The sequence below is a fragment of the Brachyhypopomus gauderio genome, unplaced genomic scaffold, assembly GCF_052324685.1.
Source record: "Brachyhypopomus gauderio isolate BG-103 unplaced genomic scaffold, BGAUD_0.2 sc54, whole genome shotgun sequence".
Classification (NCBI taxonomy): Eukaryota; Metazoa; Chordata; class Actinopteri; order Gymnotiformes; family Hypopomidae; genus Brachyhypopomus; species Brachyhypopomus gauderio.
In genome coordinates this window covers 943,913-962,298 of record NW_027506878.1, presented here as the reverse complement: position 1 = coordinate 962,298, position 18,386 = coordinate 943,913, and the positions used below count along the sequence as shown (strand labels likewise).

Below are 18,386 nucleotides of genomic sequence, written 5' to 3'. Positions count from 1 at the left end.
CTAGGACTGAAGTGGCTGGTTCGAAATTACTGTTTGGTGGTGAATTATGTTTTCATATTAAACGGTTTGTCCACTTGTCTACCTTTCTAGTGTGAATTATTAATATGGATAAAGTTTGGAGATGAATGTTGTGAGGATAATATAGGCTAGTTTTGTGTATTTTGTGTTTGCTAGGCAAATGTAAGGCACTGTTTCCTGTTCACTTTTTGATCGAGTAGGCCTAGGGGTTTTGATGTGATGCTAAGAAAAAAAAGGTTTTTACTTTTACTTTTAATACTTAAGTATTTTTGAAGGCAGATACTTTTGTACTTCTACTCAAGTAAAAAATTGAGGTGAATACTTTTACTTTTACTTGAGTAATATTCAATGCAAGGTAACTGTACTTTTACTCAAGTACATAATTGGTGTACTTCGTCCACCACTGGATTTTAGTGTCTCTCATGGGGGAAGGAACGATGTCCGTCAGCACGAACAATCTGCCAAGCACAAACGCGGGCTAAAGGCACAGAAGTATGCCCAGGAGATGTCCCCATTTGTAGCTAGAAATACCACTAGAAATTTTTTATTTTTTTATTCATTTGTAGTTCAAAACATATTTGGGGTGTTTTTTCTTCACTTTTGCCACTCCAAAGATGTTTTCGTTTCTCCTACAGCCTCGATTGCGGCTATATGCAAATAACTGATTATGCAAATTAGGCGATGACGTCATATACGGGAACTGTCCCGTATTTTTAAATACAAAACTTGACAGGTATGGTGGGGGGTGGAGTGTGGGGGCGCTGATAGTATGTTTGCATACACCTCAGAAAGTATGTAGTTGGGGGGGCGCTGATAGAATGTTTGCATACACCTCAGAAAGTATGTAGTTGCAACCCTGATTGGTCTCTCTCTCTCTCTCTCTCTCTCTCTCTCTCTCTCTCTCTCTCTCTCTCTCTCTCTCTCTCTCTCCGCTCCTCCAGCCCTCCTCGCTCTCGTCGTTGCCTGCTACGCGGCGTTGCTATGCCTACCCCACTCTGCTGCAATTCACCACGGGTAACGTCGTGTGGAAGCCAGTATGTTATTAACTAGCCAGTATGTTAACTATTCTTAGCCGGACACTACGTTGCCCGCAATGCATTGCGCACACAATGTCAAACCATTTCTGTCTGGTGATACATGATTGAAGCGGTACCACAGAGAATACAGGAGGGAGGAACGTTCTCTTGTTGCGTTTCCAAAGAGAAAACAGATGTCACTCAGTTTCAATGGAAAACAAATTCCAACGTTCATTTACAGTGATGTCTGCCATTCATGACACATAATGTGAACTAATTGTTGCGTTCAGTTCAACGTTCACGAGAAAACGAGCGTGTTCAATGAACGCGTTCTTTTGAACTCATTCACGCACAACACTGATTTGTATCCCACGAGTGACAAGTCAAGAGAGAGACGCCAGTTGCACACTGACACTGCTGAGGGTCTAACTCATCATGTGATCCCTCCGCCACACGGTTCACACTACTGAAACGTGAAAATATAAGTCAGCATTGCCGTAAAGATGGAGCAGTCTAAGCCAGGGTCTATACAAACTACGAAATGTAAAGGTGGTAGCTTTCCAGTTGTTTTTCCCCTGTATTTTGTCATTTTGTTATGCCACTATGTGGCTTTGTAATCATATTATTGCTGGAAGTAATATTGTCCATATGACAATAAAAGCTGTAGATTCATAAACAGCATATATATATATATATATATATATATACAGAGCCAGAGTGGCTAATCGGGAGATTCGGGAGGATTCCCGATGGGCCGGCTCATGTCAATCTCTAGTTTGGGCCGATTGGGAGGGAAAAATAATTTTAGGCTGAATTTGGGCATGAAACTCCCGGGCTGAAAAAGTGTCCCACTCCGGCCCTGTATATATATATATATATATTAGGGGTGGGACGCGATTAAAAAAATTAATCGAATTAATCGGAAGCTTTGTAATTAATTAATCGAAATTAATCGCATTTTAATCGCATTTCAGTATTTAACATGAGAAATATTAATTTAAGTTTGAATGATGAATGAATCAATGAACATAATCAAACTTCAACATCTTGTTTATTTTTCCACCAGTCTACTACACAGACCAATATATGAGTGCAGAAAACAGTTCAGAACATTGGAAATTCTGACCAAAAATGTTGTTTAATTTTGGGAGTTTTGCTCAGGATATTGGAAGAATTGAAGTAAATCAGAAGATGTTTTTTAATACCATTTTAGATGGTATACTTTTCTTAAATTTCCCAGGCCTCTGCCACAGGCATCTCCATAGTGCCTAGAAGTGGTCTTCTCTATGCTCAAAGCAAATGACTGGATCTTCCATTCATCATCTATAATATGAGCTGTCACACCAAGATCATTCTTGTTGCTAACAGAGGTCCAGTGATCCCCAGTCAGAGCCACATTTGTGGCGCTCTTCACAATAACCTGTTTTACTTCCCTTTCGCAATAACCTGTTTTTTTTCCCCTCGTTCTTACGTACGAGGTTAAGAAGTACTTGGTGCTAAGAACGTTTTGGGAAACTCACCCCTGGACGGTAGTTCATAACTTGCATCAGTTGACGCAATGTGCAGCGCTTCTTGTAAGCCTTTATCTTCGACCACAGAGAGCGAACAACACAAATAATATGACGCGTCATGTATAAACGCGTGCGGAGTCGCGCGCTACGGTCACTCGCGAAAGTTTAATCCAGTCTTAATGGTCCAATGAAGGTACTTTAAAAACCAGGACATTTCCTCACCGGGACGACCGGGACAGGATGTGAAATGCGGACGTTTAGGTCACCCTATCGTACTAGGAATACATTTAGCAGCTAAGTTATCATTGCTGACCTGCGCGTTAAGCTGGGCGTACACTGTGCGATTTTTGGCCCATTTTCAGCCGATTTTTCACTCGTTTCGGCTCAATCGCGTGTCGTGCATCGTATAGTTTACACAGGTAAACGAGGAGCGATTCACACCTCACGACCAACTCCCGATCAGAAATCGCAGCGTCGCAAGAATATCAAACATGTTTGAAATTCAAATCGCTCCTCGTGAGAGTATCGCACTGTTGAAGCAGCTCCACGAGCCGACTCTCCGCAACGAGTTAGTCGTACAGTTTGAGCTGAAGCTGAGTACACGATTTAAAATATCGCACAGTGTACGCCCAGCTTTAGCTCCAACATGTTTTGCGTTGAGGTGGTAACGAAGGGTGGAAGTGCTCCTGTGATAAGCGAACTCCTTCCTACATAAAGTGTAAATAACATTATTTTTGTTTGAACTTCCATCTGGAAGTTTCTTATATTTAAATTTCCCATCCACCAGCGTAGCCTCTTCAGTCATCTGCATCATGCTCATCTTATCGTGCGTCCATATAATCTGTACGCCTGGAACTCGTGCACTGAGAAACATTCCACGATGCAAAAGTGTATCGTGCGTTAAAATGCGTTAATTTTTTTTAGTGCGTTAATTTTCCTGTAATTAATTAATCGAAATTAACGCGTTAAAGTCCCACCACTAATATATATATATATATATATATATATATATATATATATATATATATATATATATATATATATATATATATATAATATAGTGGGCCAGTCTGTCAGGACTCATATGGTTTTTTCTGCAATAGTACAAGTACTAAACAAAATATAGTATTGATTCAGAAATTTACTTTCTCACCTCAAAATCAGTTTTTACGTGATAGTATCTGCATGTGCCTGTTAGCCTTGATATTCACCATGTGGGATCAGGGAGGAATTGGGTAAATACTGAAATGATCATATGACTCCTATCTTATTCGTGGTCAGTGGAACTGATGGTGTTACAACTCTCCCCATGTTACAACCATACCCCGTCTCCCTTATTACATTTCATACAAACAATGAATATTGTATGTTAACCAATACATGGTACCCTTCACATTGACATTTATTGAGTTGTTATTTTCACTGAGAACCTTATACTCTTGATTGAAAGTGACCTTTGGATCTGGTTATGTGAGTCTCTTTCTTTGTTTCTTTGATTTATGAACTAATGTCCTTTATTCTTCAGGTCCTTAGGACAATGTCCTTGAGTCCTTGAAGAAAAAATTCAAAGTGGAACGTCATCTGATTAATGACAAGGAAGTGGCCAGGATGAAAGCAATGCTTTGGGTCTCCACCTGGCATTGTCCAAATACCAAATGTACAAAGAAGGCCTTCTTTAAGTATGAGAGAGCCCTTCCATACAGTGATGTATTGTAGTTCTTTGTCTGTTATGTCCACAAGATGATACAGACAAATCTACACAGCACTGAACAGATGGCTGTTCTGGTTTTACAAACAGCACCACCCTGCTCAGTAACCAGGCCGTGCTTTGATGCCATTAATGACTGCCAGGAGGGGTCGGTAAAAAGAGATAAGAAAACATATAAATATCACGGTCCTGCTGGTGTTATTAGGCTGAGATCTACAGCAGTTTGTAGCCGAGTGCCAGGTTGAGAATCAGCACCTGTAAATCTGAAACCATGGTACTAAGTCAGACAAGGGTGAAGTTCCCTCTCCGGGTCAGGAGTGAGTCCCCGGCCTCAAGTGGAGGAGTTCAAACATCTTGGGATCTTGTTCACGAGTGAGGGACAGACGGGACAGGAGGTCGAAAGGCGGATCGGTGCGGCGGCTGCAGTGTTGTGGACTCTGTATCGGACCGTGGTGGTGAAGAGAGCTGAGCCAAAAGGGGAAGGTCTCGATTTACTGCTCAGTCTACATTCCGACTCTCACCTATGACCACGTCTTCAGGGTAGTGCTTGAAAAGATGAGATTGTGGACACAGCAGCTGAAATTAGTTTCCTATACAGGAAGTCTGGACTCTTCCTTGCAGACTTAAATTGACTTTTTTCATGTCCTAATACCAGTGGAAGTGAGGAGGTGTCTTTCGCCTTTCAAAATTAAAAGTATGTTATTTTGGTTTGCATGGTTTAACCTTCATATCAAGTAATTTTCAGTAACATACATTAGAATGGATTATCCTTTATTCAGGGCAAAGATATGCATCACATCTCTTTGTACATATTTTTATACATGTTTTAAATTGTTTTTAACGTTGTTTTATTTATACATTAAAGGACACAAAACTTTGCTTTTTCAAATGAAATTAATGGCAAAAACTGTATTTGAGTTATGTAAAATTATTATTTGAGGTTACTTTTAATTATTTTACAGTATTTTTTGCTACGTCAGATAACGCAATATTCTGCTTTCCTTTTACAGTGTAATAAATATAACGGGGGCGAGAGGCTTGAGGAAGTTGCGTGAAAAAACACCGACGTTTATTGAGATCTCTGTATGAAGCGCTATTAGCGCACAGCAGGAACATGTAACAGACACACGTAGACTCAAAGACGAGCACAGCACGAGACGAACACACATTTATACGCATCAAACACACACTACAGCCACGGAAGTACACTGACGTTAACACACACCCGCAGGGAGGGGTGGGGAGCTGTATCGTGACATGTAACAGTTATAACGAGGACTACATTCAGAGGACGTTAAAATCTATTTCATTCCTGCGATCAAAACATAAATAAGTGATTTGCTCTGATGCACAACAGGCTCAATCCTATAAAACACCATCATCAGAATAAAAGAAAGCAAAGTACAATTTGCTAAATACACTTAGCAGTAGTCTTTACTTAAATTAAAGCGTCGCACTGTGCAAATCTAGCACTAAAACCTTCAACAACATGAATTAATTTGATAAATATCTATCCTGGGAATTCCAATGAAGGAGTGGAAACCTCACATGGACCGAGAGATAATTTGGGCAAGTCCATTATGTAGGGGTGGACAGTAGTTGATTTTGAATGAGTCTGCATCGAATAATTCCATGTGATGTACTTCAACTGATAATATGGTATTAGATAAAGAATAACAGTTGAGCTGCCTGTAACAAATATATTGTTTACTCATTAAAACATACATGATTTTAAAAGAGAGACCCGTACACCCCTGCAAGATGGCTTCATTCTGATGGTTACGACTGCTTTGTATGATTTAAAACTTCTAGTTGTATCCACCTGGGACAGAGAGTAAACATCACAATGAGAATAACACAGAATAACCATCTGTTTTTACTGTCACTCGTAGGAGTGATTCTGCTTGGGTATGTACCTACTTTTTATGCACACTATCAAGTAGTGGTAACTGTAACATGGTAACTGTAACAATCAATAGAAATGATGGGAATTCTGACTCATTCAGAATTACTCCAATCGAATGCAGGTTCAGTGCACATACTTGACGCTGAATGGTGAACGCATCTGTAGTTTCAGTTGTGGATAAAATGTCATTTTGTAATGTTAGAATTAATTTAATTTAATCTCAGGAAATACATAGACATTATATATGGTTGAATTAATATATTTAATTATACACACACACACACACACATATATATATAATTAAATATATTAATTCAGCTATGAACAATGAGAACTACTAGAATGTGTACATTTCTTGAGATTATTAATTAAATAAATGAGAGTGTCAGGGTTGGACCCAGGCACGTGCCTCCTGCCGCCACTAGGCGGAGCCCGCGAGCTGGTACCAGGGGCAATCAAGCCCGATAGGTTACACCTGTTCGGCTGCCTATTTAAAGCAGGCGACTTCAGCAACGCATTGCTGAAGTTGTCTGTTGTCACGTACTCTTACAGCCTAAGCCAAGTTCTCTCATCTTCTTACTATGCTCTCGTTGCTCTCTTTCTCTCGTTTTCCCCCTGAGTGTTCTCAGGTTGGTTTTGTTTTTTTGTCTTCTCCCTCTGTTCTTCGTCGGCTGTCCTCCAGTGTTCTGGTTGACAGTCTGGCAGGTAACCTGGTAAGAAGCCGTAGGTCTTGTACCAAAGCTTCGTCTTCTGTTTTGTGTATATTTCTCCTTTCTCCAAGCATTTGAAATGCCTGTTTTTTTTTTTTTTGTGAAGGACCCTTGTTGCTCAATAACAAGAAAATCTAGATGGCAAACAATACAGAGCAGACAAGAGTGTTTAACTGGACAAGAGAAGCAAACACACACACATTCCACAAAAGGTTGGGTTAAAAGCAGCCCATCATGGATTATGTGGTAATCCAGGACACAGAGGGGGTGATGGATGAAGGAACATTGAGAAATCTTCCACTCGACACGAGTCAAATCAAAGCAAAATCTGCTGATGCAGTAAGAGTCCAGAGAAAACACAGCAGTGGTGGCAGGTGCTTTCAGAGCAGGTACGGCAACAGCTGCTTGGCACAGGATGACTGGCAATGCGAACCACACGGATCTGTGGGGCTTCACAATTAGAGACCCAAATGAGGAGAGGGTGTGTTCACTAATGAGTGGGAGATGGTGAACAGGGAATATGGTTTGTGTGTGTGTTTGTGAGTTGTGTTAAACAACTAATTTAAAAACTAAAACAAATCTGCAAAAACATCAAAACATTTTGCACATTAATGGCAAACATTACACTACTGGGTTATTCCTTGCCAAATAACTTATCATGTCATGGCTGTCAGTGAAAGCATTTTTTAAAAGCTTATGTTACGACTACTCTAGGTGTTAGGTTATGTTTTCATAAGTGTATTATTTATGTTTATTTTATTATTGTTGTTCTTGTCAGACAATAATGTCTCCACTTGTATGCAATATAGTCCCATCTTATTAAGCACTTTTATTTTGACACGTAAGGACACTACAGAAAATAAAGTTTTTTGTGTGTGTGTGTGTGTATTTGGCTGTTAAAAAAAAGGGCGGATTGCTGTTCACTTGTCCTGCTGCTGCTGTGTAGTGAAAATGAGAAATAAATACACTACAACTTGAAGAGTGTCCAAATGATCTTCATTAAAATCTTTATTGGTTTATTGAGAAAGAAAATCTACTCCTAACCGAGATAGAAAGTGAAGAACACGTCCAAGAAAGCGCAACACTAGGCTATAGCCCTAGCAGAGAATGAGTATATTATGGAAAAGAGGGAGTGAGATAGATATGAATGAAATGACGAATTTATTCAAAGTATGGCCAAGGGATGTAACTCCAGGACACAACCCAATGCTCAAAATAATAAACAAAAACGTCTCTAACCAAAATAATATCAACTACCTAACCTGATGCGATTTAAAGAAACGAAAGTAAATAACAATAACCTACCCTAACTACCTATGACAAAACAAAGAGAACGGTATAACCAAAAGAGCGTCGTGTCCTTTCTTCCCGTCTGGGCCAAATTAACAAGCACAACTATAATCACAGATATTTACACTTATACACACTTTTTATATACATAAACACATACAATATATACATCAGCTACCAAGATCAAAAGGGGCAAATCCAGACTCAAGTACAGGGACGAAATAATTCAAAGTCAAATACCAGTAAATCAACCAAACAATCGAACGAACGCTATAACACACCAGACGCCAATCTGGAGAATAATCTCCTCGTCTTGCTGATTTGTCGGTCTTTTAAAGGCGGGACTGTGGGTCTTGGGCGGTGGACAGCCAATCCACAACAACCAGGAAGCGAATGACATACACGGTGGGAGGAGACACACATCTGGACCTGTAACGTCAGACACGAACACCACAACGACCACCAGTGGTCGTAACACTTAATTTAACTAATACTTCCCTGCAAAAGGCCCTTCATAAAACAGTCTAAAAGATACCTGCAGGGAGCAATCAATACAGTAATGCGTTTTTGTTTGATCGTTTTGAACAACTGATGAGATTCTACTGCTAATTCATAACTCAATTGTAATTGGTTAGTTAGCTAACGTATAGCTTTTGAAATCTCTTTAATAGATTTATTAACATTTAGATATAGCTACTGTCGTAACGTTTGGTATGCTAGCCACATACAACCCATTGGGGAATAATATAGCTAGGCTATCATTTAACCAGATTAACCAGACTATCAAGTTAACCAGATAAGCAGTATAGGCAAGGAACCTCAGTTTCTGTCTATGCTGCTCACTCGGAGTCCGTGTAACGTTTATCAGTTCGATTTTCAGACTTGAAACTAAATTGAAAAATGAGAAATTGGATGTAATTATTAAACACAATTATTACATTTTGCCTTGGTAGAATAAATGAAAAATTGGTTCATTTCCCTCATCTTCAGGTTTTTCATTTTTGCACCTTATATTTATTTTAGAAAAACACGAGTTCTTATCCAAGTTTCTGATTTTCTGTGTTTGCCTACTACTGTAAGATGAAGTTGAGACGCAACACCATACCTGCTTGTGATTGGTCGGTGTTGATGCCCGATTTGAACCCGAAACTCGGTTTTGACTACGGGACTACGCATGTGCGTAATTGTCATTTTCTACAAGTCTTTAGGCAGATGCTGCATACTTGAGGCTGCCAATTTTACGCATGCGTGAAACATGTTGGCTCGCTGGATTTTTTTTTTTACAATTAGACGTCATGGTTTGCACAGGTAACATTTATCACCCAAAGCCAAAGAAACGTTGAATGAATGTGTGACCACCACTTTTTTGGTTATTGCCACAACACCGTTTCAAATGTGCCGTTACAAATGTAACTTTGTGTGTGAGGAATATGGCATCATGTTCAAAACCAGAGGGCGCAAACGCACGGCGAAGCATATTAACGCGCAGGTTTAAGTGTTAAGCTTGACCATTAAATTATTACTGTAAGTTAATTCAACCCAAAGTTTGCTTTGAATCTTAATTCACCTGCCTATGGTCCTCGTCGTCTGCCATGTATATAAAAGGCTTTTGGCACCGTGCTGAAAATCCAGGACCATCAGGCTGGGTTCGCTGACAAATCGCAAACAAACGAGTAATCCAAGTCATATCTGGTCAAGCACAAAACAAAAAGAGAAGTAAATAAATCGAAATATCCAGAGATAGGTAGGCCTAAATAAATGCATAAATATGCAAAAATAAATATATGTATAAATAAGCAAAACGTTTAATCGATGTTTTGTCTCTTGTATTTTATTAATTAATTTATTTTACTTTTTAAATTGTATTATTTTAGTTTATTAATTATTATTTATTGTTACTGTAACCCGTTGTGTCCTGCGCTTAACCACCTCGCACTCAGTCCGCCTTGAGTTTCCCGCTGGCTCTGCGTTGTGTATTTTTTTTGGTTGTCGTAGGGGAAAAGAAGGGAGACTGGACACCAGAAGTATTCTTTTCAATCGCCGTGCAGTCGCAGCGGTTTTATTACCCGACGATCTCTCTCTTCATACGGCAATAATACAGCATCACTTCTCTCTGGCACCTTCACACAGTACAACACAAGACTGCTTTTACTACAGAATTCTCACTAGATGCATATCGTCACCGACTGCTCACTAACCACAAGAATACTGCACAGAACTACAAATTTTCAATATAAAACCACACAGCAATGTTTTTTACCCTGGGACATGAATAACGAACGTTAGCGAATTAGCACCGTGGTTGTACGTGACGACTCTTGGCGCTACACTTTCAATGTAATGCACTAAAACATACCATACAAAACGTCTTCAAATCAACAATATGATCTTTTATATCGAACCAAAACAGCTTTAGAACATAATAATAAAGATGTCTGAAGACGGATGGTTTATTTAAACAATTACATTTAGTTGGATGTTTCTCTTCACATCTTACCTTCACACAGTACAACACAAGACTGAGGCTCTTAGCCATTTACTACTGGCTGGGCAAAGCGCACCCTAGCGGCCAGGAGGGGGAGTGCCGGCTACATTACCATAAACAAATAAATACACATGAAATGAGCAATCACAAGACACAATTAATTCAATTACTGGAGGGGATTACACAGTATGCGACTAGACCAGAGGTGTCAAGCATACGGCCCGCCAGGGAGTTCAGTCCAGCCCGCGGAATAAACCTGCATTATTTAAGAATAATAAACTCCATTTTATTTACAATCAGCAGTTCCTATATTGTCCGCGTGTTTTAGTCAGTTCTATCGCTTTACCCGCTTTTCTATTGTCCCTGACATCCTCTTAAATGAAATGTATTTGTCAAAAAAGATAAAAGTGGACACAGAGTGTCAGATTTTTCAAGAAAAATGGAAAGTTCATGTGTTCAGAATTGCTTCCCAGAAGTGGAAAATGTCACTGTGTGATGTCGGGTGCAGCGTGAAGGACGAGACACAAATCCAGGCTTGGTCACAGATGTCACTTTTATTGTGACAACGAATAGCGCAGTACGCGCACGTATAAACACTAACAAACGTGAAACGTTCAGACTCAGACAACGACGAACACAGGACACTGCGCGAGCGCACATTAAATAGATAAACCACATAATCCCCGTGTGATTACGAGACGAGCCACAAGTGAGACGGATTATCCCAAGACACAACCACACCCACGAAGATCCACAGACGCAGACGAGTAGACGTAGACGACGTAGACACACGCCCAAAAGGGAGGGGCAGGGGTCCTCACCGTGACCAGTGTTGCCATAGTTACTTTGAAACAGTAATCCGACTACTGACTACTTCTTTAAAAAGTAACTCAGTTAAGTTACTGACTACTTGCTTTTAAAAGTAACTAAGTTAGATTACTTTTAGTTACTTTCAGCAGAGGCTGATCCCCCGCCCCTATAACATGAAAATCACTACCAGTTCTGCCAATACTCACTTTATTGACATGTATTTTAACCGGAACATCAAAAATGACACTGGCATTTGTAAACTTTTTCTTGAAATAGGCTTACATGTTTTTTAAATAAATAAATAAGACAGTCTTTCTGTTCAACTCCACCCACTTACAGGGTTGCTAACTCTCACGCATTGAGACACACGCATTTGACCGTCTTCACACGCCATACTTCCGATTTCTCACGCCGAAAAAAAAATCTAGTTTATTTACCTCTGATCCACATCTATGATTCAATGAGTTACTAGTCCGATCTGGCGCCAAACACCGGCGATCGATAGATCGCGAAATAATACTGAATTTAGTCCATTTTACACCCCGCCCGGTAACAATTTACATTCGCCGCCAACCCCCCGGTTTTTTTTTTTTTCAGGTTTGACGTTGTGTTTTTGAAAGTAGACAGCACTCTGTTACCAGCGCAGAGTGTACAACGGACCTTAATGTTGCCTTCCTTAGCCTAAATAAAATCAAAATAATGCCTGTATTTCCAGCTGCTAAAGGCGAACCTCAACTTCCATATTGTTCACATCTGACTTTGGCGCCAGAGCAGATATGACGTAACCGCGTAAGAAACGTGTAGCCAAAAAATAAGAATGAATAAATATAACCTACATTCCCCCGAAATGCAGAAATAGTAACGCACGATGTTTTAGATAAGTAACTTTAATCTGACTACTAGTTTTTAAATAGTAGTTGCGTTAGACTACTCGTTACTGGAAAAAGTAGTCCGACTACAGTAACGCGTAACTAAGTAACGCGTTACCGGCATCACTGACCGTGACACACTGGCTGTGTTCGAAATAGCCTACTACATACTACTGGTGTACTGATTGAGCCCCAAATCAGTATGCCGTATGCAGTATGTGACCAAAATGAAATTTTCCAGTACGCGAAACATACCCGGATGACCTACTACTTCCGCAAAATATTCCAGTACGCGAACAGAGCTATCTTCGTGGTGTACTGCATCCCATCATGCAACGCTACGTTCACGTGACCCCGTAGTATGCTTTGCTTTTGTCGCATACTGGAAACTGTACTGCATTTACTATGAGGACCAGTATGCAGTATCCAGTATATACAGAGTCCAGTATGCAGTATCCAGTATGTAGTAGTCTATTTCAAACAGAGCCAGTGTGATCAGTTTTTATGCATAATGCACAAAACTGAGTAAAAGTGTTGTTGAAATTAACTGAGTAAAAGTGTTGTTGAAATTGCACATACTTTTCTAAAAAAGTAAAAATTAAAACTAAAAAGTTGTTCATAATCAGAGGTGTCAATTCCAGGTTCAGAAAGTAAAACTCCTTCCCAGGATGTTGCTCAAGCTTGCTAGATTTTCTAATTAGTGCAATCCAGGTAAAATTCAACACAATCAACACAATCCAAGAAGCCTGAGCAAAATCCTGGTGAGGACTTTTACTTTCTGGACCTGAAATTGACACCTCTGTTCATAATATAGGCCTATTTAGTAAAAGGACAATTCATTTCATATAAAGATTTTTATAATTTACTTCTTTGCACTAATACAAAGTAAAAAGGTGGACTTATTGTTCGTTCCATGTAATTTTGGAATGAGTTTACTGGTCTGGCCCCCTTGAGATTTGATTAAGTTGTATGTGGCCACCAGACCAACATGAGTTTGACACCCCTGGACTAGCGTCATGGAAACCAAACGAAAGTAAAAGTAAAAGAGTGAAGCGGGTACCCCATGAAGCTGATGAATCATTGCACCTCTCTCTGTTGGTCATTAGTCAAGACTTCAGAGGCCAAAGGCTTTAATTAGCCAGATATGCTACCCAACTGAGACATTTGTGTGTATAATATCTTTTCTGTGGTACTGATTATGCCCTGGAGTTTAGCACGGTCCTGTGAAGAGAATCCAAACTGAACATTTGTGGAGGAGGTGATGATGAATTCAAGTGTATTGCTGGAGTGTTCAAGAGTGTTCCAGGGTATTCCAGAGTGTTCCAGATTGCTAATGATCACAGTTCAGCTACTAACTTCATCCTTTCTCCTGTCAGGTGCCTTTACTTGGGACACAGTACCTCCTGGTTTAGGTGAATTCTTAACAAACACACACACACACACACACACACACACACACACACACACACACGCAAAACACAGATACAACCATACCTTTAAAATGTGCTAGCACTAATTTATATGTTTTGTATTTTACAGGGTGTATACACAACTAGAACAACCCAAATGGGACTCGCGTGTGAAGTGAGTACTGTCAAATTCACACAGTACTCCTCCATCATAGGCTACATATATAAACATGTATAAGATGCTATTTGTAAGGTTGTTTAGACAGACATGGCCTCTGTGATTGGTGTTAATCAAAAGACCCAACAGTATAATTTGTAAAACCCACCAGAGCATCTGTCCTAATTCATTACCTCTCTCTTCTTCTTCTGTACCTCTCTCACAGTTTCTCTCTCTCCTGTTTTCAACTCCCAGATTCATCTGTAATTTTCTTATTAGCAAATCAAAGCCTTCTTCATGTCAGCTTGATCCTTTCCCTACAGTTGTAGTTAAATCCTGTCTTTCCTCTCTGCTCCCCTCATAACTGCCATTATTCATTCTTCACTTACTACTGGAATTGTTCCTACACTCTTTAAAACGCATTAACCATATCACACTTGACTGGTTTCATTCATATCTCTCAGGCCGTACTCAGTTCATCCAACTCAAATCTTTCAGGTCTCAGTCTTCTATAATACTATTTTATGTTTCATGTCCTCTGGTGCGTATTGTGTTCTCTCCATAGTTTGTTTTATTTATTTCTTGTAAAGTGTCCTTGAGTGTTGTGAAAGGCGCTTATAAATTAAATTTATTATTATTATTATTGTTATAGTAATTTTACAGTGATGTCAATATTTCATGTTTGTTGGCTCATCAGCTTTTTTTTCTTCAGGGAAGAAGAACAGCACAAAATCAATAACATTCTCCTCCCTCAGGTGTATGTACACACACACACACACACACCCCTCACCCACACACACACACACACCCCTCACCCACACACATACACACACACACACACACACCCACACACACCCACACACACCCCTCACCCACACACACACACACACACACACACACACACACACGCACACACACACGCACACACAACACACACACACACACACACACACACACACACACACACACACACACACACACACACACACACACACACACACACACACACACACACTAACAAGATACAGTACATGCAAAGCAAATCATGTTTCCCCTTATTTGTAATCTCCACTTTGCTGCAATTGATTCAACCTGAACCACTTATAGATAAGATAAATTCATAGTATAGATTCATACGATGCAGTATAGATGTAACACGCGAGGAAGGCAGGATGCAGAGAAGAGTTTTCATATTACACACGAACGGTTAATGCACTATCCATTGTGCGGATAGTGCACAATGAACATTAAACACACAAATGTGCAGACTCAGAAAAAGACGAGCACAGGACACTGTTTAAACACACATTATATAGGTAAACTAAACAAGACCCAAGTGAGCCACAGGTGAAACGGATGAACACAAGCCCACAGAACCACACCCAAGAAATGCACATATGGACATAACCAGATGTAGACTACACCTACACACACCCAAAGCGATGGGTCCGGGCCTTTATTGTGACAATAGATAGTATAGAATGCATACAAAATATAGATTCCATAGCAACCAGTAAGTAACTGTGTAACAAAAGCATAACAGGCTAGAATACCATAGTAATTGTGTAGCAAGCACCTACTTCCAGTTCACCTGCATTATGCACTTCCTTCAGAAAATGCAAATGTAATTACTATTACTTTTGCTTGTACTTGTAACTGGCTTCACAGGGAAACAAGACAGCGCCAGTATGAGTGACATGCCATCTCTCGCTCCTACCTTTGTTTGCCCTTGATGGGTTACCGGTAATTTACTACGAAATATGCAGACTCTCTTCTGGCAAGCACACATTTTATAAAATGGCAAAGCAGTTAGCTCCCGTTTTTGCTGGAGATGTAAGAGGCTATCTCTTGCCTTTCTTGCCCTGAAGGGTGATTTTGCATTTGGTGAGAATGAAATCGTTTCTGAGCTGGTCTGCTGGAATTAACTCCTACATTACTCTAGCAGAGTTCCTTAAGGAACACAAGGTGGACTACCCTTTTGGCCAGAGTGGTTGGCGAACTCTCGAAAATACAAACATCAGGACCCAGTTTTCCTCGCCCAGATTAGGGTTACCTGAAACCTGGAGCCATTATCAACAATTAACGGCTTTTAAGTCACATTTTAAGACAAAAGTCAGATCACTTGGCTTTTACCTCAGTGTGAGAGCTCTTATTTCTATTTCATTTATGTGCTACTGTGTCTCTGTGTCAGTCCTCTATGTAAGATTGTTAATCCAGTGCAAATATACAGTACTTTGGTCAACAATTGTTATCTTTAAATGTGCTCTATAAATAAATTTAACTCAATGATAATTTAATTATATGAGTTGCTTTATATGTTGTTCATTGGCTTTTATGTTGTCTGATCTCTATTAATGTATTTAATATAGTTTGTTTGCTTTTGTATGTTTTAGGATTTTGTATAAGCAACCCAGTGTGCTAAATGGGTAAGTACATATGGATGAGTAAGGGTGTATTCATAAATGTGTGTGTGTATGTGTTTTATTTTGGTAAGTACTGTACATATGGGTGAGTAAAAGTGTGTTAATTCTTGTGTTCAGACACTGTTGATCTGCTTATTTGGTGTGCACCAGAACTTGAAAGGAAGCATTCACACTTACTCAAATTATTCACACTAATAGAGCAATCACACCAGCGTTAATTTTCATGGAACCAAAGATACCAAGTCTGAACACACCTTAAGTGTGTGTGTGTGTAACAGCAGGACAGATGTCATCATGGTGACCCCATGGTGTGTGTATGTGTGTGTGTGTGTAACAGCAGGACAGATGTCGTCACAGTGACCCCATGGCTTGCTCCAGTGGTGTGGGAGGACACATTTGACACGACTCTGATTGACGCCATCTACAAAACCCAGAACATCACCATAGCAACCACTGTGTTTGCACTGGGGAAGTAAGTATCTACCATAGGCTGGTGTTTATTGTGGGGAGTAGTGTGTGACAAACTTTAACATTACATTGAAATATATTTTGGGAAAATCATCTTCTCAGGCCAACATGCCCAAATAAGAAGACGTGTTCATTTCTGTATGTAGTCTAATATAGTCTGTATGTAGTCTAATATAGTCTGTATGTAGTCTAATATAGTCTATAGTAGTCTAATATGTAGTCTAATATAGTCTGTATTATGTATGTATGAAGTCTAATGAAGTCTATGATGAAATTAGCCATAACTCTCATCAATATTCCCAATTCCAGATATGTGCGGTTCCTGAAGGACTTCCTGGAGTCAGCAGAGAAACACTACATGCAGGGTTACCGTGTGCATTATTACATCTTTACAGACCAGCCAGAGGCAGTTCCTATGGTAACACTGGGTGCCAACCGTAGTCTGACTACAATGAAAATACCAAGTTCAAACCGCTGGCAGGAAATCACATTACGCAGGATGGAGAAGCTGGAGAAACTCATTGAGAACCAACTGGCCAATGAGGTCGACTACATCTTCAGCCTTGATGTGGACACCAAGTTCTATGACCACTGGGGGGCCGAGACTCTGGGTGATATAGTTGCCGTGATACACCCTGGTTATTACAGTACAACACGTGATGAATTCCCATATGAGAGGCGTCCTGAGTCCCAGGCCTACATTCCTCAGGGGATGGGAGATTATTACTATGGTGGTGCAGTGATTGGTGGTCTAGTGAAGGAGGTGCACAAACTGGCTAAAACCTGCCGGATACAGCTGGACGTGGACAAGGCCAATTCTATTGAAGCGGCGTGGCAGGAGGAGTCCCACCTGAACAAGTACTTCCTGTACAACAAGCCCACCAAGGTCCTGTCACCTGAGTACCTGTGGCAGGACTTTAAATCCAAAACTGATGATATCAAAATCATTCGCTTCTCCCAGGTCATTAAGAACTATGATGAGGTGCGCCCCAACCCCTGATTGCACCCCACACTTTTTAATTGTGGATTATGTTTTACTTTTATTCACATACACCATCACACACATGCACATTTTTTTCTATATCTTTTTACTAAGTAAAAAATATACTAAATGATTTAAATAATCTATTAAAGTTAAGATTGATTGCTTTGTTTGTTTGGTTTTGGTTTTCCAATTGATCCAATTGAATTTACATTATGATGAGAATAAACTTGATCTAATTCGTATAAAATCTGTTCATGTTTGATGATCGTGTTTGTAAGCATTAAACTGAACCAGGAGGAACTGTGTCCCAAGTAAAGGCACCTGACCGGGGAAAGGATGAAGTAAGTAGCTGAACTGTGATCATTAGCAGCATTATGTATAGATGTCACAGACATACAACAAGGTTGCTCACTGTGGGATGAAATAAACATGACATGGGAATGTGGGTAATAGTTCGTGATAAGGAGAGTTTGTTGGCATATTCACATGCTCTTTAAACATAAAGCCATGCGTGTGGAACAAAGGTTTTGTAGATTGAAGAAGTGTTTGCAGAACTTGTACAGTCTTCAAATTTGAGCTTAATTTATCTGGATTTAAAACGTCCAGCTTTGTGAAACAACC

General features: G+C 39.8%; 1 protein-coding gene across 3 annotated transcripts; it reads left to right on the top strand.

Annotated features, from left to right (window-relative positions):
* Window positions 1-6,072: 6,072 nt before the first annotated feature.
* Window positions 6,073-18,016, top strand: LOC143488756 (globoside alpha-1,3-N-acetylgalactosaminyltransferase 1-like). Of its 3 annotated transcripts, XM_076987640.1 has the most exons (7): window positions 6,073-6,161; window positions 13,700-13,735; window positions 13,863-13,907; window positions 14,602-14,646; window positions 16,283-16,315; window positions 16,650-16,784; window positions 17,090-18,016. In XM_076987640.1, exons 1-7 carry the CDS (start codon window positions 6,100-6,102, stop codon window positions 17,778-17,780), a joined length of 1,047 nt encoding a protein of 348 aa, XP_076843755.1. In that variant the 5' UTR covers window positions 6,073-6,099; the 3' UTR covers window positions 17,781-18,016. The 3 variants fall into 3 exon arrangements, with proteins under 3 accessions (XP_076843755.1, XP_076843757.1, XP_076843756.1); XM_076987642.1 differs by lacking the exons at window positions 6,073-6,161; window positions 13,700-13,735 and having other exon boundaries at window positions 13,870-13,907; window positions 14,602-14,644; XM_076987641.1 differs by lacking the exons at window positions 6,073-6,161; window positions 13,700-13,735; window positions 13,863-13,907 and having other exon boundaries at window positions 14,339-14,644.
* The last annotated feature ends 370 nt before the right edge of the window (window positions 18,017-18,386 follow it).